Source organism: Pongo abelii, chromosome 3 (genome assembly GCF_028885655.2).
Source record: "Pongo abelii isolate AG06213 chromosome 3, NHGRI_mPonAbe1-v2.0_pri, whole genome shotgun sequence".
In the NCBI taxonomy this organism is placed as follows: domain Eukaryota; kingdom Metazoa; phylum Chordata; class Mammalia; order Primates; family Hominidae; genus Pongo; species Pongo abelii.
The window spans coordinates 96,759,443-96,783,523 of NC_071988.2; the positions used below are offsets into that span (position 1 = coordinate 96,759,443).

The following is a 24,081-nucleotide window of genomic DNA, read 5'->3' on the forward strand; positions in this document are numbered from 1 at the left end:
AGAAACTTCACTTCTACAGGAGATGGCCCTGAGTGCCAAAGTAGAGAATATGGAAATTAAGAGTGTGCAATGGGCAAAACTAAATTTTCACTGAAAACAAAGAAAAATGCTGTGTTGTGGATGGGTTTTGGTTTTAAAGAAAATTTCTCAGAATATATTCAACATCAGATATCCACAAATATCTATAAACACAAAGCTCTAAATCACAAGTTACCCACGAGTGATAACATAAGGTACTTACTTCTCAGAGGGCATGTTAAGAAAAAAATATGCTGTACGTTAATTACATTTTCTAGTTATTCCATGTCTGACGCTATCAAGAGAAAAAATAAGACCCTTGAGAAAACAATGTGAGAACATAATTTTTTATTCATATAGACAGAGGAGTGTTAAGCACCCTCTTCTAGTGCAAAAACACTTAATGCAAAAAACAACAGAGAAAAATCCATTTAGTCCAATTCACTAAGACTAGCCTAAAGCCTTAGGAGTAGTGCTCTGTTGTTTCTCTAATCCCCTGACCATGGTTCAGTTATATAGAGGAGGGCTTAGAAAACAAATCGATCACATTTTTCAGTCTAGTCTGATACATAGTGTATTACAGGTACAGCCTTATATTGTAGCACAACTAAGATAAAGGAACCAATAATGAGAGTCACATAAGAAAACACATTTTCTATGTTCCATTTCAATGGGAAGTCAGATATTCTAAGCAAGCAAGGGATTCTCAGTAAGGAAAACCAGGTTCTGTCACAACTTTTACCAGTTAGTCTTTACAAGAAATGTTATTTTATGACCATGCTGCTTATATCACCAGCTATACAAGAAAATTAGCTTGCCATCCCTACATCCAAAGTTTTCCAGAAGAATTAACAGATTTAAAATTTGCTTGTTAAATACCATACAGTAGTGTATATATTATTTATGGCCTCTTCATTAAATAAATCTAAGTTAAAACCATCTATGGAGCCCAGTAAGATAATATTTATTAATTTTAAAACATACATACACGCAGCAAGCCCACTGCTCCCCACCAGTACATACACATATTCCCTATTAGTGTGTGACTAAATCATATCCTTGCAAGAGAAACTAAATAACCTTAAACTTTAAAAAAGGATCATTTTGGTTCAATATCTATTATTGTTGATGATTATGTAATCTTGTTGATTACATCAACAAGAATCACTGAAACCAATTTGCAGAATCTTCTTTTTCTAGTAGTTCTGCGACAGTTCTAATTAGATATGATCCTCAAGTTGTAACTTGGACTTACAGTAAATATTTTTTAGTTCCTTAATTCTAAAGTTCACAAGGTGTTTTAATAGGCAAAAGATACCAAAAGCTAGTATAAAAACTGCAAGGTAATTGATCCTAGAACCTCAACCATTGAGCTGATATTTTCACACTGATCTTTACATAAAAATAGTATTGAAATAAGCCGAAGCGCCATTTGGCTTTAAGTATTGCCTGTTTGCCATGCTGCAGAATCTATTGGCAGTGTTTTTCAAAGTAAAAATAAAATAGTAACATTTTAATATGCAGCCTATTAATGCTGATACCCTAGTTTTTTCAGCATGTTATCCATACTAATGTAGTCAAACACCTGGTCACAGATTAAAAGTAGAGCTTTTAAATCAAGACCAAATTTTAATTTAACCACCACCTATAGACTTGTACATTGAAACCCCTTATTTGCCTCCTCTTGAATGTCCTACTCTTTTGAGTAGCGCAACTTAAATATCCAAGGTCAGAGTTTCAATATTAAGCTCCTCAGAGTAACAAAGAAAAGTTCTAGTTAAATTCTTCAGCTAAGTTCTAGTCAATGGCTTTGGAAAAAAAGCAACACACTATTAATTGGTTAAGGCAAAAAAAAAAAAAAAAAAACCTCACACAAATTCTGGTTCCCTAAACAACCATTCTCTAAAATGATAAATGCAGAACATGTCTAGAAACCCAGAAATCAAGAATCTGTAGCCAACTTAGTTTATTCCTCCCCTAAAAAGTTTTGGATCCATGCATTGGAAAAGATGTGTGGAATGTAGGTAAATGATTTTGCACCTTGGTGAAAAGCTTTTGAGAAGGCCTAAGTGTTTGAGGCCACAAGGAGACAGGAACTTCTCTGGATGCTAGTATCACCCTTAAACTACCAGGGGACAAAAGTGGAGTCCATAATAATGAACATTCTCTCCCCAAAGCCTCTTCAGCTGGGTGGTTCAATAGCAATTGGTCCACAGAAGAGTAATCAGTCCTGATCAGTTCTGTACGGAGCATTAGCACCAGAATCTTACAATACATAGAACTAACCAATGCCAGAGTTGTAGTAAGTCATTCAAAAGAGAAGGTTTCTCTGTCAAGCTTTCATTAGTGTGGTTCTTAGAAGATCTGCAGAGAGGCCAGAGTCTCATAATACACTGATAGAATATCAACAATAATTACAGAAGCCAAAGATACACATCGACCCATGGACAGGAGTTACATATTCCCTTAATATCTAGAAATGTGTAAGATTGTTAAGTGTGTTTTCATAGTTAAATTCAGGTAAAGCAAACAGTTTCTCTTACTGATCCTAGTTTCTTCAATTTTCTTCAACTGATCCTAATTTTTATCACCTAACCCCACCAAACCCACTCCTAAATAAATGTACACATTTATACACAAAACACACAAAGTTCAACGCATGAGTAACATGGCCTTTTATAATATTTCTCTCTGTCCCCCTTTTTTACACACTTTTAATCATGGGTAACTTAAAATATACAATCTCCTAACAGTAAATACACATTCATGTAGCAAGAACCATATCACTGTTATTCCACTGGATATATCTTGAAATAGCATCGGTGGACGTGAAAGGTAATGGGATAACAGTTGGGGAGGGCCATTTGTTCAATCTTCCTTTGAAACATTTGGAAGTCTTTGTCTTTCCCTCTTCTAGAAGGACTTCCTCAGAAAATGCAGGCATTTCAGAAGGAAATGATCAAAACCATGAATCTCTCCTCTTGGGATATCAGCATTCTTGCTGCAAGAAGATGTCATCTCAAGTTCAAGAGCATCATCTAAAAGCACAGGAGGATATACCACCAACTATTTTACAAAAAAATCTTTCTGAAAATTAATTTTTATCTCACTTGCTTTCTCACACTGTATATATTGATAATATTGGTGGGTACTATGTAGTTTAAGAAAAGCTTAGATTTCAATTAGATGTATCAAAAGCAAATTTTTAAGACAATCTTTAGAATAATTACCAATCAAAACTATCATGCGTGTGGCCAGGTGCGGTGGCTCACGCCTGTAATCCCAACACTTTGGGAGGCCGAGGTGGGCAGATCACCTGAGGTTGGGAGTTCGAGACCAGCCTGACCAACATGGAGAAACCCCGTCTCTACTAAAAATACAACAAAATTAGCCGGGCATGGTGGCCCATGCTTGTAATCCCAGCTACTCGGGAGGCTGAGGCAGGAGAATCACTTGAACCCGGGAGGTGGAGGTTGCAATGAGCAGAGATCATGCCATTGCACTCCAGCCTGGGCAACAAGAGCGAAACTCCGTCTCAAAAAAAAAAAAAAAAACTATCATGTGTAACACATATCTCTTTTTATGCAAATAATGACTAATTTTGACAAAACGCATCCAAGTTTTGCAGATCCTGTAGTTTACACAGTTTGTATGAATTAGTTGTTCATTGCTCAACATGAATTAACTCAAATGAATGCATTGCAAAGACTCTCCCAGGGCCTTGAAAGGACCTGTGCAAATGAAAGATCAAAACTTAAGCTTTGTTCACTTCACAGTAAATTCACCTTTGATGTCACAGATGCTCAAAATGCTTTGTAAAGGTTAACAGATTAATTCCAATAATACAGTTAGGGGCTGGGCGTGGTGACTCATGACTGTAATCCCAGCACTTTGTGAGGCCAAGGCGGGAAGATCACCTGAGTTCAGGAGTTCAAGACCAGCCTAGCCAACATGGTGAAACCCCACCTCTACTAAATATACAAAAATTAGCTGGGCATGGTGGCACACACCTGTGATCCCAGCTACTCAGGAGGATGAGGCATGAGGATCACTTGGAGGTTGCAGTAAGCCGAGATTGTGCCACTGCATTCCAGCCTGGGTGACAGAGCAAGACACCATCTCAAAAAAATAAATAAATAAATACAGTTGTGAGAATGTGGGAATTTATCATCATAATATTTTACATAGTTAATGAGATATTAAACATTGAATGACTTGCTTGAGCAAATAAAGTATCATTCAAAATGGTCTGATTGGCCAGACATGGTGGCTCACACCTCTAATTCCAGCACTTAGGGAGGCCAAGGCGGGCAGATCACTTGAGCTCAGGAGTTCGAGGCCACCCTGGGCAACATGGTGAAACACCGTCTCTACCAAAAGTACAAAAAAATTAGCTGGGCTTTGTGGCACACAGCTGTGGCCCCAGCTACTCAGGAGGCTGGGGTGGGCGGATCGCTTCAGCCTAGGAGGCAGAGATTGCAGTGAGCCGAGATCACACCACTGCACTCCAGCCTGGACAACACAGTAAGATCCCATCTCAAAAAAAAAAGTCTGATTTTTGTTTTGTTTTTTTTAATACTAAAAAAGTTATATTTAAAAGGAAGTCAATAATTTGGTATAGCACTGATCTCTCTTTATTGGGAAAAATATTGCCAAGTATAATCATGCACTGTATAACAATGTTTAGGTCAACAATGAGCTGCATATACAATGGTAGTCCCATAGATTATCATGAAGCTGAAAATTCTTATTGCCTAGTGACATTGTAGCTAGTAACATCATAGTACAATGCATTACCTTTTCTATGTTTTGATATATTAATATTTACCATTGTGTTACAATTGCTTACAGTATTCAGTACAGTAACATGCTGTACAGGCTTGTAGCCTAGGAGAAATAGGCTATACCACACAGCCTAAGAGTATAGTAGGTTATATCTTCTAGGTTTGTGTAAGTAAACTATGATGTTAGCATAACAGTGAAATCACCTAAGGATGCATCTTTCAGAACATTAAGCGAGGCATCACTATAATCAATCAATCTTGCTTTACAGGCCCACAGGGCAAATGACTGATAAGGGAGATAGGTATATATCTTTCTTGAGCACTTGTCACCCTAAATTCACATTACTATATCCAATAAAATGCAGGAGATTAGTTTAAGAGCAAGAGATGTATGCTCTGTGAAAAGGGATTTCATCTCAGAGACAAATACTACTTCTGGTTTTCTAAGTGGCACAACTCTTTCTCTATCAGAAGTTTTCATGGAATCAATCAATGGAGAAGGTTTCAACTGAGAAATTGGTATTCAGCAAGCCACAAAATAGTACCTGTGAAAGGCTACACAGCTTTAAGTACGAGAAATCACACCTACCCAGTTCAGAACCAAAATGGTTCTCAGTGCTGGTGTTCCATTTGAGGCAAATCAGCCCCTGAATCATCTGACAGGGGAGGTCCTGATACCTATAAATTAATAATAGAGCATCATAGGTTCTCAGTAATTGCAAAAGTTCTACTTCCCCAAAATTTCAATTCTATTTGTTCAAATATTAGATGTTTATAATTAACTATTCATAGCGCAAGTTGCCTACATGGAAAAGAATGAAGTAAGGGGACATTGTTCTTTTCCTTTTCTTTAGTCCCAAACATTACTGCTGAGTGGATGTTATTCTTTGATCTTAGTTTATGCATATGTTAAAAGATACTTCTGATCTGCCAAGGCAGTGTAAGCCCACTACAGCCCATCTCTTCTACTTATTACAAAAATACAAAAACAAAAACCTGTTGGAACCATCATATAAAGACTTTGAAGCAGCCCTTATAACTCTGCTACATGAAGTAAAGGAAAACATACTTGAAATGAATGAAGGGATAGGAATTCTTAGCAGAGAAATAGATGCTATAAAAGGGAGCCAAATGTATACTTTAGGACTAAAAAGCACAGTATCTGAAATTTTAAAATCTCACTGGATGGGCTTAATAGCAGAATGAAGACGATAAAGTAAAAAGTCAGAGAACTTGAGGATAGATGAATAGAAATGGCCCAATCTGAAGAACAGAAAGAAAAATGATTAGGAAAAAGTGAACACAGTCTCGGGAACCTATGAGAAAATACTAAATGGTCTACCATACATATCATTAGACTCTCAGAAGGAGAGGTGAGAGATTATGGCAGAAAAAAAAATTTCAAAAAACAATGACCAACAACTCCCCAAATCTGGTAAAATATGTAAGTTTAAAGATTCAAGAAGGCTGGCAAACCCCAAACAGGACAAACTCAAAGAAAACTATGTCTAGATACATCATATTTAAGCTAATGAAAAGATAAAAATTAAATCTTGAAAGCAGCTAGAGGAAAATGAAACATTAAATATAGGGAAACAATTCAAATGCCTGAGAATTTCCCACCAGAAATTACAGAGATCAGAAGACAGAAGAATCCCATCTTTATAGTGCTGGGAGGAAAAAAATATATATATATGTCAATCCAAATTCCATATCCAATAAAATATACTTCAAGAATTAAAGTAAAATAAAGTCATTCTCAAATGAAGAAAAACTAAGAACATTTGTCACCGTCAGACCTGCTCTGCAAGAAATGCTAACAAGAAGCTTTTCAGGCTGAAGGAAAATAATACCAGAGGAAAATCTAGGGAAAAAGAGAGACCGACAGAAATGGTAAAGAGCTAGGTAAATATAAAAGACAACTTTTTCTCATAAATTGTTTAAACTATTTATGACTGTTTAAAACAAAACATACAACGTATTGGGGTTCTGAAGACATGTAAATGTAGTACATATGAAGTTCTAACTTAAAGTGCAAACTGGGGAGAAGGGAATATGTTTGCAAGGTTCCTACTTTTTTTGTTGTTAATTATTTATCAAGAGAAACTATTTCTTAGACCACATATTCATGTTTCATAGCTCAGGAACACAGGTAAGTGACAAACTTCCAGGTAATTCAACCCAAAGAAATCCTTTGTATTCCAAAATCACTTCGTATTCTGAAAGATACCAGCCTTCCCCATCTCCTCCAAATCTTTCACGGAATCATAATTTCTGTAGAAATCTGCGTATGTCTTCTTTCTTGGTTCAGCCACAGCAATCTTACAGACAGCTGCAACCCCCAGGGATACAATAAAGGCTCCAACAATATGAAATCGCAGACATTTGGCCAGAAGACCACACATCTGAGGTTTTGCCAAAGCGGTGGAAGCCATGGTAGTTACTGTCCTTTATAGGTATGTCAACCTCAAAACCAACGTCTTTCCTGGATGATGGAGAAATGGATGGGCAATTCGTACTTTTTATTTCAAGGGGTACAATGTAGACTATGAAAAATTAGTGATATACATTGTAATTCCTCGAGCAATCACTAAAAAAAATATAAAAAGATATTGCCGAAAAAATACTAAAACTATTCAAAAACAAAAGAAAACTGGAAAGGAAAAACAGAGGAGCAAACAGAAAACAAATAATAAAAAGATGGGACTAGATCCAAAAATATCAATTATCACATTAAATGTTAATGGTCTAAACATTCTGTGGTCAGCAGGATTGTAAAGCTATGCCCTTAAGATTCCTGTCCCTAGCTAGTTAATCAAATTAATTTCAGTACCGATATGAAGGGACTTTGTACATGGAATAAATGTTACTAATTAGCTGTTAATTGTTACTAATTAGCTGTTAAATGTTACTAATTAGGATAGATTATCTTCGTGGGCCCAGTGTAATCATGTGAGCTCTTAGCATCAGAGTAAGTCAGAGATGTGGCAGAAGGAGTGGTCAGAGAGATCCAAGTGTAAGAGAGATTTGACCACTGTTGATGGCTTTGAAGGCAGAGGAAGTGGGCCATGAGCCAAGGAATGTGGGTGGCATCTAGAAGCTGAGAACAACCCCCAGCTGTTAGCCAGCAAGGAAATAGGGACTTCTGCCCTACAACCATATGGAACTAAATTAGCCCAACAACCCAAGTGAACCTGGAAATGGTTTCTCCCCTAATGCCTCCAGAAAATAATGCAGCCCTGTAGACACCTTGATTTCCACCTATGAGACTCATGCAGAGAAGCAGCTGTGCCCTAGCTTCTGACCCAGAAACTGTGAGATAAAAAATGGATATTAATTTACTGTGTTAAGTAGTCCCCCCCATCCACGAGGGATATGTTCCAAGGCCCCCAGCGGATGCCTGAAACCTCAGATAGTACCAAGCCCTAAATATACAGTACTGTGTTTTTTTTATCTGAAACTGAAAGCCTAGACAGCTACTAAGCAATAAAAGGGTAGGTAGCATACATGTATACAGCATGGATACACGCGACAATGGGACAATTCATGTCCCGAGCAGAACAGAGCAGGACAGCTCAAGATTTCATCAGGCTATTCAAAATGGTGTGCAATTTAAAACTTAAGAACCGTTTATTTCTGGAACTTTCCACTAACATTTTCAGACCACAGTTGACCATAGGTAACTGAAAGTGCAGAAAGCAAAACTATAGATAAGGGGGCACTACCATATCTCTGAGGTAGCAGAAATAATAAACGAATACACATTCCAATTAAAAGGCAAAGACTGACAGAATGTATACAAAGGAAAGATCCTATTTATATGCTGTCTGTGAAAGAAACACTTTAAATATAAATATAAAAAACAGATAGGGTGAAAGTAAATGAAATCAACAAGATTTACCATGCAAACATACGTATAAGAAGTTTGGAATGGCTATTTTAATATCAGATAAAATAGACTTCAAAGCACAGACCACTACCAGAGAAAAAGAGAGGCATTTCATAATGAGAAAAGGTACAATGTATCAGAAAGACAAAACAATTATGCGCAAATACCTAATAATAGAGATTTAAAATACATAAAGCAGCCAGGTGTGGTGGCTCACTCCTGTAATCCCAGCTACTCAGGAGGCTCAGGAGGAGGTCAGGAGTTTGAGCAACACAGCAAGGCCAGCCACAACATCAGAGCAAGATCCCATCTCTCAAAACAAAAAGGAAAAAAATTAGCTGGGTGCGGTGAGCTGTGCCTGTAGTCTTAGTTACTCAGGAGGTTGATGGGGGAAGATCGCTTGATCCTAGGAATTCAAGGTTGCAGTGAGCTATGATCACGCCACTGCACTCCAGCCTGGGCAACAGAGTGAGACCCCATTTCTAAAAAAAAATAATAAATACATGAAGCAAAATAATAAAATACATGAAGCAAAAATAAATAGATACAGGCCAGGTATGGTGGCTCATGCCTGTAATCCCAGCACTTTGGGAGGCCAATGCCTCCCTCACTTGAGATCAGGAGGTTAAGACCAGCGTGGGCAACAAAGCGAGACTCTGTCTTGAAATAAATAAATTAATTAAATTAAATTAAAATAAACATATAAGAGAGAAATAGGCAACTCTACAACATAATAAAAGACTTTAACAGCACTCTTTCAAGAACTGATAGACCTAAACAAAAAAAATTAAGAGCATAGATGATCTGAAGAATACTGTACTATTAACCACCTTGATCTAATTTCACATTTATAGAACAATTAATCCAACAACAAAGAATATATATTTTTTCAAGGGAACAAAGTCAATCACCAAGATAGACCGTAGACCATAAAACATGTCTCATTGAATCTAAAAAAATCAAGATCACACTGAGTGTATTCTCTGACTACAATGGAATTAAATTACAAATTAATCAGTAATAAGATATCTAGGGAAACCTCAAATACCTGGCTATTAAACAACATTTCTAAATAATTCATAGGTCAGAGAAGAAATTACAAGGGAAATTAGAAAATGTTTGGACTAACCTTTTTTTTTTTTTTTTTAAGATGGAGTCTTGCTCTGTCACCCAGGCTGGAGTGCAGTGGCACCATCTCGGCTCACTGCAAGCTCTGCCTCCCAGGTTCACGTCAATCTCCTGCCTCAGCCTCCCGAGTAGCTGGGACTACAGGCACCTGCCACCACGCCCAGCTAATTTTTTTGTATTTTCAGTAGAGATGGGGTTTCACCATGATAGCCAGGATGGTCTTGATCTCCTGACCTTGTGATCTGCCCGCCTCAGCCTCCCAAATTGCTGGGATTACAGGCGTGAGCCACTGCACCCAGCCTGGACTAACCTTAATGTTAAAACATGACAAAGATATCTTTCTCAAAAAAAGGAATTATAGTAGCAGTAATAGGAGGTTAGATATATACAAAATAATTAATCAAATAAGTAAACATATTAAATTACACATAGAATAACATACAGCTAATTTTCTCACTGTCAAAGAAGAGTATGGTAAACTACACCAAACTCTGTGATGTTGGATTAGAATTAAAGGTATCTTTGTAGATTTCAGTAAGCATAGAAATGAAAATACAACATATCAAAAGCTGTGGGATGAAGGTAAAGTAGTGCTTAGAGGAAAATGTGTAGCTTTACATGTTTACATTACAAAAAAAACAAAAAACAAAAAACAAAAAACTAAGTGACCAAGTGATGGGTTTCCTTAAGAACCTAGAAAAATTGAGAGAATAAACCCAAAGTAAGTAAAAGGGGAAAACTAAGAGGAGACATCAATAAAATAGGGAACTGACAGATAACAGAGGAAATTAACAATGCCAAAGGCTTGATTTTGTTGAAAAACACAACAAAATTGACAAACTCCTAACTATACTGATCAAGAAAAAGAAAGTAAACATAATAAAGTAAAAATAAATAAGGAATAATCATCACAGTCCTTACAGATATTAAAAGGACAATAAGAGGCCAAGTGCAGTGGCTCACGCCTGTAATCCCAGCACTTCGGGAGGCTGAGGTGGGTGTATCACTGGAGGTTAGAAGTTTGAGACCAGCTTGGCCAACATGGTGAAACCCCGTCTCTACTAAAAATACAAAAATTAGCCGAGTGTAGTGGCTCATGCCTGTAATCCCAGTAACTCGGGAGGCTGAGGCAGGAGAATCGCTTAATCCCAGGTGGTAGAGGTTGCAGTGAGTTGAGATTGTGCCACTGTACTCCAGTCTGGGTGACAGAGCAAGACTCCGTCTCAAAAGCAAAAACAAAACAAAAGGACAATAAGAGAATGCTATGAACAACATCATGCCAACAAATTTTAAAAATTGTATGACACGAACAAAAGGATTAAAAAATACAATCTACCAAAAGAGACACAAGAAGAAACAGAAAACCTGAATAGCACTGTATCTTTTAAAGAAATTGAGAGGCCCGGCGCAGTGGTTCACACCTGTAATCCCAGCACTTTGGGAGGCCGAGACGGGCGGATCACGAGGTCAGGAAATCAAGACCATCCTGGCTAACACGGTGAAACCCCGTCTCTACTAAAAATACAAAAAAATTAGCCGGGCGTAGTGGCGGGCGCCTGTAGTACCAGCTACTTGGGAGGCTGAGGCAGGAGGATGGCGTGAACCTGGGAGGCGGAGCTTGCAGTGAGCCGAGATCGCGCCATTGCACTCCAACTTGGGTGACAGATCAAGACTCTGTCTCAAAAAAAAAAAAGAAAAAAAGAAATTGAAATCAGGCTGGGAGTGGTGGCTCACGCCTGTAATCTCAGCACTTTGGGAGGCCGAGGTGGGAGGATCACCTGAGGTCGGGAGTTCGAGACCAGACTGACCAACATGGAGAAACACCTTCTCTACTAAAAATACAAAATTAGCCAGGTGTGGTGGCACATGCCTGTAATCCCAGCTACTCGGGAGGCTGAGGCAGGAGAATCACTTGAACCCAGGAGGCGGAGGTTGCCGTGAGCCGAGATTGAGATCGCACCATTGCACTCCAGCCTGGGCAACAAGAGCAAAACTCAGTCTCAAAAAAAAAAAAAAAAAAGTTATCCAAAACTTTCCCCAGAATAAAGCTCTTGGGATAGATGGCTTCACCAGTGAATTCTATTAATATTCAAGGAACAAATAACACCAACTTATTAAACTTTTTCAGGAAATAAAGAAAGACCACTGCTCAACTTGTTTTATGAAGCTAACAAAACCTTAATGTTAAAACATGACAAATAGTATCTTTTTTAATAAAGGGAAATCATAGTAGCAGTAATAGGAGGTTAGATATATATAAAATAATTAATCAAGTAAGTACATATATTAAATTATACATGGAATAACTTACAGCTAAATTTCTTACTGTTAAAGAAGAGAATAGTAAACTAGGCCAAAACTGGGTGTTGGATTCACAATTAGAGGTATCTTTGTAGATTTCAGTAACCATAGGTAGAAATAGAAATAAACTCATAGTAAATGTGTATGTATATACATATGTCTATGTACCTAGCTCTGTCCACTAAGAGGGTCTTGGAACAATGACTCCCCCCAAATCAATGGACACACCTAGACCCCAGATCTTAATTTCTAAATATGATTTTCTACTAAAGGAAACTAGGGATCCTTAGAGAGATGGCTGATTTCAGGCTGGTACAAATCCATCCGCATTATCTGTTGTGCCAGATAGCAAGGAATTCCTCAAAGAATGATGAGGACTTGTCAAAAGGAGACAGAAGCTACCTTGAAGGGGATCCCACTAGAAAAACTGGACTAATTTGAACATCAAAATAAATAATGACTCAACAATGTGAAAACAAACAACCATTAAAAATGGGCAAAAGATTTGAGCAGATATTTCATCAAAGAAGATATACAGCTCTTTCATGTGCAAATAAGCACATGAAAAGATTCTCAACATCTTTGTCATTAGGGAAATACAAATTAAAACCACAATGTGATGCCACTTCACACCTATTAGAATGGCTAAAATTAAATTGACAATACCAAGTATTGGTGAGGATAAGGCACACGTGAAATTATTATGCATTGCTGGTTGAAATACAAAATAGTGTAGTCATTTTGGAAAAATTTGATAGTTTCTTATAAAGTTAAACATATACTTACCAAATGACCCAGCAAATCCATTTTCAGGTATTTACCAACTAAATGTGAAACTGTATATTCACACACAAAAAACACATTTACAAATGTTTATATAACACTTCACATTTAATTGTCAAAAACTGCAAACAACTCAACTGTCCCTCAGCTGAAAAATGGATAAATAGATAAATAGACTCCATCTCTAAAAAAAAAATTGTGTTAGCTGGGCATGGTAGCCTGCACCTGTAGTCCCAGCTCCTTGGGAGACTGAGGTAGAAAGATGGCTTAAGCCCAGGAGTTCAAGGCTGTAGTGAGCTATGAGCATGCCACTGCACTCCAGCCTGGGCAACAGAGCAAGACTATGTGTCCAAAAAAAAAAAAGAGGCCAGGTACAGTGGTTCATAGCCAGGTGTGTTGGTGCACGCCTGTGGTCTCAGCTACTCAGGAAGCTGAGATGGGAAGATTGCCTAAGCCCAGAGGATCAAGGCTGTAGTGAGCCATGATGTTGCCACTGCACTCCAGCCTGGATGACACAGCAAAATCCTGTCTCAAAAAAAAGAAGTAAAGAAGTATATAAGAAATGTATTGATACTCTATGGTTCCTAAATGTGGAATCTGTGACAGTGATTATCTCTTACATGACAGGAATTTGTTCAGTTTTAATTAAATGTTGCTATAGAAATTGTTGGCAAGAGATAAGGCAAAGCAATCACAGCAATAAACCCTTTCATCAGCATCTCTAGATAATTGTTATCCTCACAGTAACACTACTCCTTTGTAGAGCTCTACAGAACTATTAAAGAGTTAACAGTGAGGCTGGGGGCAATGCCTCATGCCTATAATCCCAGCACTTCAGGAGGCCGAGGCAGGCAGAACACTTGAGGTCAGGAGTTCAAGACCAGCCTGGCCAACATGGTGAAACCCTGCCTCTAATAAAAATACAAAAATTAGCTGGGTGTGGTGGCACGCACCTGTAATCCCAGCTGCTCAGGAGGCTGAGGCACAAGAATCACTTGAACCTGGGAGGCAAAGATTGCAGTGAGCTGAGATTGCACCACTGCACTCCAGCCTGGGCAACAGAGTGAGGCTCCGTCTCAAAAAATAAAAATAAAAAAAGAGTTAACAGTGGAAAAAGCATCACCATGGATAAAGAACAACATACAGGAAATCTCTATGAAATGGAAATGTGTTAATAATGAGGATGGAGAATTAATTCTAAAACAAAAGTTGCCTAGCTTCAAGCAAAGGTGAAAAATCTGTCTGAAGCAGTAAAAGGAAAGTACAATGTCCATAGCCAAAGTTTGTAGCTAGTTATGGTTGGCTCAGGAGATTTAACTTTGCCAGTTTGTTCAGTGTAAAAATGAGTGATATGGCTGTTGATATAAAGGTAATAGAAACACATATATTCTGAAAAGTTAAGAGCAATGATAGAAAAAAAATGACTATATGGAATAGCAAATCTTTAACATGGATAAAATGGATTGTCTTGGGGAAAATATGTCAAATAGATAAACTATTTTGGAAGAATAAAAACAATTCCAGAGTTTCTCCCTTTGAAAGGTAGGTTGTTTATTACTTTGGAGTTAATGTAGTGAAATACTATGAAATATAAAAAAAAACCCAGTAGTTAATAAAAACTGTAGCTAGGCAGCATACCCAGACACACATATTTTTCACCTATAAAAAATGGATTACTGGCCAGGAGCCATAGCTCACGTCTGTAATTCCAACACTTTGGGAAGCTAAAGCAGAAGGATCACTTGAGGCCAGGAGTTTTGAGACCAGCCCAGGCAACATAGCAAGGCCTCATCTCTACAAAAAATTTAAAAATTAGTTGGATATGGTGGTGCATGCCTGTAATCTCAGCTACTTGGGAGGCTGAGGTAGTTGGATTGCTTAAGCTCAAGGGTTTGAGGCTGCAGTGAGCTGGTATCATGTTACTGCACTCCAGCTTGGGCACCAGAGTGAGACCATGTCTCTAAAAAAAAAAAAAGTATTATGGGAAGTTAGGAAATGTTTATGTAAATATATATGTAATAAAGGTACTAAGCGCAATGAATCAAACAAACTTTAGCAAGCAAAATGTTATAGATCCCACCAATAAACCTGCACAATTCTTAAGAGCAAACTCTCCCTAAAATACTTTACTAGTAAGTAAGAGAGAGACCCGAGTTCTATCCATCCTATAAAGAGTATTTCTGTACCTGATGTAATGTAATACTGGGGGTGTGCAGGTCAATAGCAGCCAGAGAAGGAATTCGAGATTCTGAAAGAATTTTGCTCTCTTTCTTTGTTAGCCTGGAATTTCGAGCTAGATAGAAATGACCATAAACACAGTGAAAATATTAGACATTTTGTTAGTTTTTAGTTTTTCACATTCTCTACTTGTTCCTCAGTATGTGCTTATTATAATAGGTATTTACATACTTAAATATGTAAAGCTAGTATGAATTTTTATTTTTAAATTGTTTATTTAACATACATTTTAAATAATCTAAACAGACTATACAAAGTAAAAGCATTATCAACACACCTATGCCTTCCAGTGCTCTTAGTTCGGGGAGATGATTATAGTTTAGTTCAGGCAAACGGACATCTGTCCTGGAGTATTCTCTTCTTTTCTTACTTGCCCAAAAGAGGGTTTTTTCACTAGAGACCTAATATCATCAACATAGTCAACAAAAAAGAATTAGTTTCAGGGTTAGCTAGGCTTTCCTTCTTCTGTAACTCCTATGTTCATATCCTAAAATTTGTGAAATTGAAGGTCTGTAATAAAAAATTTGAAGGACGTTAATAATACAAAAAAATTTCATCCAATTATTTCAAATGTCTTCCTTATTAAATTCGTTAAAATTGCTAACAAGTAGATAACTTGATTGCTATGAGTTTCTCCTTCTCCCTTTGCCAATTATCAGTGTGTAAGTCCCAGCAAGTAGTAAAAGGTTAAAAGATGGGCATTGATGCCCTGGTTCTTCAGGCCAGCAAGGTCGGGCCTTACAACACTTCCTAGGCTTTTCAGCAAATAGTTGCTGTTGTCTTCATAAATTTTGAACAGTTTATCTTCACATATATATCATATCTCCCCCTAGCTTATTTTTCACTTTCCCAGTATAATTTTGTTATTCATTTTTCTATATTTGTCCTTGTCTTGCTCCTCAGAGTTAGAATATAATAATATCTTCCTAGGAATACAATTTATTAAGTAAAGAATTATAACTTCAATTATTTTCCTGATCTTAGTACTATTATTTCACAGTTGATAAAGTCAGAAAAAATAGTGAGGAATAGCAGCAGCACTTCAATTCTGCATCCTTATGAATTTGACACTTTTCCAATATTTTTCATTCGAGAATCACAGAAAGCCTGTATTCATATGTATAATGAACTACATACATACAAACATATTTATAATGACATTAAGTTATTGAGGTTCCTTGATGCCTCAAACTTAATATTCTGTGAGTTATGCCATTCTGGCTACCAGAAAGTCTTCAAGAGTCCTGCAGTGAGCTTTTGAGTTTCTTTCTTTTGGATGTTTCTGCTTACTCTTTTCAAAGAACAAGCACTAAGGCTATTGGTTCAAGTTGGCTATAAAATAAAATGGTTAAAGAAAACTATATGTAAGTACAAAAAATAAAATTTAAAAATGAGTTTAAACTACCAGATTAACATATTCAAAGAGTGAAAATAAAACATATATAATATCTATATTATATAATATATATTTATTCACACATCAGAATGGGGGCATAAAACATGGGAGAGAGGTATTGATCTTTAACATACAAGTGGAAGAAAATCTAGGCTTAGCTCTGCTTGCATTAATTTTCGTTAAGGAAAGACTCCACTGGGTCTTCACCCTCCTAATCTTCACCTCCTCTCTTGATTACCTCTTCCAAAGAAGAATAAATTACCTCTTCCAAAGAAGAATAAATCAGATCTAAAATTATCAGCCAGCATTGATTATGCAATACCTGAAAGCAGGTTGATATCAGTTCTGGCAAAATGGTATCGAACCAGCTATTTTGAAAAGCCTTCCTGATTAAAATAATTTTCCAAAGCAAATCAAGATTTTAAAACACAAATATCCACAAAGAAACCAAAAAAGAAAGTACTATTGGCACAGAAATTATAAACTAAGAATAATTAAAAGAAAAACAAATACAATGTCCAAATCGTGAGAGAGATGAAAAGGCTGTATTTTTCAGCTCTGAAGATAGTGAGAGAAGTAGAGAAGGGAAATTTATCACACACACACACACACACACACACACACACACACACACACACACACAAAATATTCCTTTGGGAATACATCCATACCTCCCTTTGTTGTGAAAAGCATTCATTCATTCAGTGTGGAATCTTTCCTTAATGAAAATTAATGCAAGCAGAGATAAGCCTAGACTTTCTTCGATTTGTAGGTTAAAGGTCAATACGTCTCTCCCATGTTTTATACCCCCCATTCTACGGTGTGAATAAATGTATTATTATAAGTATTTATTATGTGTTTTATTTTCACTCTTTGAATATGTTAATCTGGTAGTTTGAACTCATTTTTAAATTTTAGGCCAGCCCTGGTGGCTCACGCCTGTAATCCCAGCATTTTGGGAGGCCAAGGTGGGCAGATCACCTGAGGTCAGGAGTTCAAAACCAGCCTGGCCAATATGGAGAAACCCCGCCTCTACCAAAAATGCAAAAATTAGCTGGGTGTGGTGGCAGGTGCCTGTAATCCCACCTACTCAGGAGGCTGAGGCAGAAGAATCGCTCAAATCTGGGAGGCGGAGGTTGCAGTGAGCCAAGATCACGCCACTGCACTCCAGCCTGGGCAACAGAGTGAGATTCTGTCTCGAAAAAAAAAATTATTTTTTCTACTTGCATAGGAAGGAAAAGTACAGTGAGGAAAACAAAAGCACAAATCTCTGCCTTGGAATCTTACATTCTAGCTGGGGGAGACAGACAATATATAAATAAGAGTATATAGATGATGTCAGGTAAATGCAATGGAAAAAAAAATAAGCAAGGAGAAGGCATCGAACATAAAGGGAGGCATAATGAGTTACAAGACTTCACAATAAGGTTTCATGTGAGCAAAGGAAGAGAAAAAGCAAATCCATTGGGTTATCTGGGGGAAGAATGTTCCAAAGCAAAAGAAATAGCAAGTGCAAAAGCCCAAAGGTGGGAGTATGTCTGACTATGTTCCAGGAATAACAAGGAAATCAGTGTGGTAGAACAGATTGATGGAGAAAGAGTAGGTGGAGATGGGATAGAGGGTTGGTTGGAGTCAATCATGCAGGCACTTACAGACCCTGTAAGGACTTTGGCCTTTCCTCGGAGATAAGAAGCTAATGGAGGAAGTTGAGCAGAAGAATGATAAGGGTTTCACCTAACTTCAAAAGAGAAACATTCTGGAGGCCATGCTGAGAATAATAATGCTCCTTCCTGTGCTCTCTCTAAATACAATATGATACTATGCTTTAATTTGCTGATCCTCTAGATCACAAAGTCCTTGAAAAGAAAGATTGACTTATTTATCTCCAGTGTCTCACACATAATGACTGATAAATATTTATTATATAAATAAATAGAATCATTTCTTTCTTCTTTTTTTTTTTTTTTTTTTTTTTTTTTTGAGACAGGGTCTTGGTCTGTCACCCAGGCTGAGGTGCTGGGACACAATTACAGCCACAGCTTACCACTGTAGCCTCAACTTTCCAGGCTCAAGCAACCCACCCATCTTAGCCTCCCAAGTAGCTAGGACTACAGTCATGTGCCACCATACCCAGCTAACTTTTTAAAAATGTTTTTGTAGAGACAGGATCTTGCTATGTTGCTCAAGCTTGTCTCAAACTCCTGGGCTCAAACTATCCTCCCGCCTCGGCCTCCCAAAGTGCTGGGATTATAGATGTGTGCTACCGTCCCCAGCCAATAGAATACAGCCACCAAAAATCTGGTGTGGGTAAGATAAGACAATTTATCTTTTCATCTACTCTAAAAAAGAACTGACCAGCAATCATCAAGTTGAGAAAATTTACTATGTTACTAAAGAAAAAATAAAACAAGCCAGGCACAGATGGCTCACACCCGTAATCCCAGCACTTTGGGAGGCCAAGGCAGGTGGATCACGAGGTCAGGAGTTCGAGACCAGCCTGGCCAAGATGGTGAAACCCTGTCTCTACTAAAAATACAAAAATTAGCTGGGTGCGGTGGCAGGCACCTGTAATCCCAGCTACTCAGGAGGCTGAGGTAGGAGAATCACTTGAACCCAGGAGGTGGAGGTTACAGTGAGCCAAGATCATGCCACCGCACTGTAGCCTGGGCGACAGAGCAAGACTCCATGGAAAAAAAGAAAAAAGAGAGGAAGGAAGGAAGGAAGGAGTTTTCAGACTTATAAAATTTAAACTTTCAGAATTTCACATTTATGACTATGATGGGCTGGGATAATATATGCACAATTAAGGTTTCACTTTATGTGTATCCAAATAAAATTCTCAATTCTTCACTATCATATTTAATTTTAATAAAAGTCTAGAGCTGACTGGTGTTTGCTCTTCTACTACTGAGAACTGCTTACTTACTAATGTGGTCACATTAATGTTATAAATCCCTGATGGGGAATGCCTGTTCGGTTTAACAAATGGAATAGAACACTTCTTAGTTTTCTCATCCACTCTGTAACAACAAAAAAAATGTTTTTAAGTTAGAACCAGCAATAATTATTTTTTCAAGCACAAAACCAAATGACACAGCACCAACTAACAAGCAGTTTAACCAGAATGTAATGTCTATTCTCAAATATACAATGCACATAAATCTGGTGAAACATTCTATTCTTTAACACTACCCTCATGCCTCCCACCAGCCCCCAACTCCTACCAAATACATTACCCTCCTTTCAGCAAAATTCCCAAATGGAGCTTCCTTACACTACTACAGGCTCACAGCCACACCATGCAGCAGCAACCACTCAAAAATTATCTCTTTTAGTATGACAACCTGCTTTCACATTATTAGACTATATAGCTGTAGATTCTCTTCACCTTAAGCAATAAAACCCTACTTTCTCAGGACTTTGGTGAATTGTTTTGATCAAATGCTAATAATTTTCATCACATAGCCAAAAAGTCTTTTGAAACAGCTACCTGACAAGAATGAATAGCATCCAGAATTCTGAGAATAAAAACAATGTGGATGAATTGACAAACCCTTGCAATTTGCAAATATATCCTTAAACAATTTTTTGGTCTTATTTTGCTAATTCATACCTGTAACCCTGAATTGGTATAGTCGCAGTCCCCATTCCAGAATTAATGCCGGGAGCAACTGCAGAAAGATTGTGTGTAAGTGGGGGAATTGCCACGCTTGGATTCCTTGTGTGGTCCACGCTGACATTGCTGCAGTCTTTGAGGCTTGTTGAAGGCACTATTTTGTTGTGACTTGTCCTACTGTCATGGAGACAGCTGGCATTTGAAGCTCTACTGCCTTTTTCAGCTTTTTCTCCATCAATTTTTGAGCCTTTTATTTTAAATAGTTTACAATCCTTAATTTTGGGATCAGCATTGGTATCCTGATCATTAATAAAAATATTAATAAGGTTAATGATCTGAAGAGAATGAAAATTTACCTCTTCTTATAAAGTACTTGTCAACTAGAGCAGAATATCATAAGTATCACCTTTTTGAAACCGTTTTCTTTATTCTTCCTAGGGGATTAAAATTAAAGCCAGATTCTTATTCAGATAGTTATTGGGAAAATACAAAAAGAATGGAAATGCAATTCACACAGCTCACTCAGACACACACACACACATACACACACATCAGTGGAAAAACTCATGGAAGAGGAATCAAGAATGCCACTTTTGTTCTTACATATTCAGAGTCAGGGAACACAAAACTGATAACTCTTTCTTCTTTTGGTGTACTTGATATAAGTGGATTGGTGGTGGATTTGAATTACCTTTTCAAGAACAGATCCTGGGTAGTTTACCAAGAAAAGCAAACCTAACTTAAGTATCCAAATCTCACTTTTCAAATTTTTACTTCATATAAATTTCTACAGACAATATTTTTCACTCGTATCCTTTAAGAAAGATAAGTGGGGTGAGGGTTGTTTGTTCCGTGTGTCTGTGTGTGTATGTGTGCATGAAAACACATATCTAGATGTTCTTGGATGAATGTGATTTAAGCACTGTTGCACAGTCTGGCACATAACAGGTACTCAAAACATGATATGTTTTCCAAACAGGTAATATCTATTGAGGAGATACATTTTTACAACTAAACTACAAGTTAACAATTTGCTCACTGCTCAGAAAACTTTTTTCAAAATCATATTTTTTCTCAAAAAATTTAAAAAAATAAGTATATTAACTTTAAATGTGAAACATGAACATTTACCTGTACCACAAGTGTTTTTCTTTCTTCACCTAAGGAATCATCTTTTTCTTTTTCCTTCTTTCTGTTTTGGGATTTTTTAGATAAAGAAACATTTCTGGCATCTTTCTGTACTTTTAACTGTAGTTCTTGGGAAAACCTACATAAAAATATAATAAAATAAAATTGTAAGACATGGATAAACCTACAAAAAAATTGACTTTCAAGATATTTACTTTTTAAAAATTGAATGTTAAACTAGTCTATATTATTAAAAATGAGAAAAATCCTGGCCTAGATCAGCAGTTTGGAAAGGGTGGTGTGTAGATCTTTGGGGATCCCTAAGAACATTCAGAAGGTTCACAAGGTCAATGCTATTATTTTAACATAAAGATGTTTGTCTTTCTCACCAGGTTAACGTGAAAGCAGTGGTGGATAAAACTGCTGACACCTTACCAAGAATAAAAGCAGCAAAACCAAAATGTACTAGCAGTCATTACTTTCTTGATAACCACACATTCTCAGTTGCTTTTTTTTTTTAAAAAAAAAAAAAGGCAGTCTTGCTTAAGAATGTCTCTGATGAATCAGCAAAAAGGTATTAACTTCATTAAAGCCAAACTCTTAAACGCATCCTTTTTTTTATGGTCTGTGTGACAAAATGAGAATATACGTAAAGCACCTCTGCTACAAACCGAAGCACTATGGTTGTCTTAAGAAAAATGCTTGCATAATTATTTGTGATACAAACTAAACTAGATATTTTTACTTGAAAGAAAGACTGACAGAAAAACTATGGTTATTAAGACTTTGGGTCTATGGGAAACATTTTCTTTTAACAAATAAACAAAGTGATCTTGTCACTTCAAGGAAAACTGAAATTATTGTGTCAATGATAAAATTCAAAATTTTATGCAAAAATTACAATTCTGTTAAACTTGTATCCACCACTGTGAGCTTAGCAGCTTCCCAAAACTCACAAACTTTTATGAGATAGAATGTAATTTTTGATGTTGTACAAGAAATATATCAATATTTTTAAGATCTGCGTAACTCAGCAAACTAATATTTTCCAAATGACTAAAGCATGATATTACAAAAGCGTGCATGGGTAAAAGATCCATTAAAAAGGCAAGACAGACAAATGGATTTTAATTTAACAAAGGAAGAAAAACTCAATGATATGGTTTCAGATTCCACAATGCAACCAGCCTTTAAGAAACTACCAGTGGGCCGGGCACGGTGGCTCATGCCTGTAATCCCATTACTTTGAGAGGCCCAGGCAGGCGGATCTCCTGAGGTCAGGAGTTCAAGACCAGCCTGACCAACATAGAGAAATCCCATCTCTACTAAAAACACAAAATTAGCCGGTTGTGGTGGCACATGCCTGTAATCCCAGCTACTCGGGAGGCTGAGGCAAGAGAATCGCTTGAACCCAGGAGGTAGAGGTTGCAGTGAGCCAAGATCGCACCACTGCACCCCAGCCTGGGCAACAAGAACAAAACTCCATCTCAAAAAAAAAAAAGAAACTACCACTGTCAAGTTTTGCTGTGGTATCAGAGTTTTGGTATAGAATCAAAGAATACCCACAATTATCTACTTAAGTGAGGCCAGAGTTTCTTCATATACTTCCACAAAAACAACATATCACAACTAATTGAGTACAGAAGCAAATAGGAAAACCTAGCTACCTTTTATTAAGCTACGTGTTACTGCCACTCATCTCACTATTCTTTGTTTCGTCAGCTGCACTGTTGCCAGCAGCTTGAGCAGCACAGAAGACCATGCCAGCAACTCTGGTACCCACAGGTTTGGCATATCAAGGTCTCCAACACATCAGCAGTGTCAGCAGTATCAAAGGACTTGGTGTGGTATGAGTTTGGCAGCAATAGGAGATGGCACTTTTATAACTACATCAGCATCTAAGATGATGGCATCACACAGTTGGTAGCAACATAGTGAATAGTGCCGCGATAAACATACGTGTGCATGTGTCTTTATAGCAGCATGATTTATAGTCCTTTGGGTATATACCCAGTAATGGGATGGATGGGTCAAATGGTATTTCTAGTTCTAGATCCCTGAGGAATCGCCACACTGACTTCCACAATGGTTGAATTAGTTTACAGTCCCACGAACAGTGTAAAAGTGTTCCTATTTCTCCACATCCTCTCCAGCACCTGTTGTTTCCTGACTTTTTAATGATTGCCATTCTAACTGGTGTGAGATGGTATCTCATTGTGGTTTTGATTTGCACTTCTCTGATGGCCAGTGATGGTGAGCATTTTTTCATGTGTTTTTTGGCTACATAAATGTCTTCTTTTGAGAAGTGTCTGTTCAACAAATGGAAGAACATTCTATGCTCATGGGTAGGAAGAATCAATATCGTGAAAATGGCCATACTGCCCAAGGTAATTTATAGATTCAATGCCATCCCCATCAAGCTACCAATGACTTTCTTCACAGAATTGGAAAAAACTACTTTAAAGTTCATATGGAACCAAAAAAGAGCCCGCATCGCCAAGTCACTCCTAAGCCAAAAGAACAAAGCTGGAGGCATCATGCTACCTGACTTCAAACTATACTACAAGGCTACAGTAACCAAAACAGCATGGTACTGGTACCAAAATAGAGATATAGATCAATGGAACAGAATAGAGCCCTCAGAAATAACGCCGCATATCTACAACTATCTGATCTTTGACAAACCTGACAAAAACAAGCAATGGGGAAAGGATTCCCTATTTAATAAATGGTGCTGGGAAAACTGGCTAGCCATATGTAGAAAGCTGAAACTGGATCCTTTCCTTACACCTTATACAAA

At 37.4% G+C, this 24,081-nt stretch overlaps 1 protein-coding gene across 4 annotated transcripts in view; it reads right to left on the reverse strand.

The window, feature by feature from the left end:
• Nucleotides 1–349: 349 nt before the first annotated feature.
• CDKL2 (cyclin dependent kinase like 2) overlaps nucleotides 350–24,081 on the reverse strand; it is a 54,373-nt gene continuing 30,641 nt past the window's right edge. The window contains exons 8-14 of one of the 4 annotated variants that reach the window (XM_024245581.2): nucleotides 21,285–21,420; nucleotides 20,151–20,452; nucleotides 19,464–19,557; nucleotides 15,419–15,542; nucleotides 15,090–15,196; nucleotides 5,392–5,480; nucleotides 350–3,019 (exon numbers count right to left, since the gene is read on the reverse strand). In XM_024245581.2, the coding sequence (XP_024101349.1) occupies nucleotides 5,415–5,480; nucleotides 15,090–15,196; nucleotides 15,419–15,542; nucleotides 19,464–19,557; nucleotides 20,151–20,452; nucleotides 21,285–21,420 (829 nt within the window). In that variant the 3' untranslated portion in view covers nucleotides 350–3,019; nucleotides 5,392–5,414. 4 annotated transcript variants of the gene reach the window in all.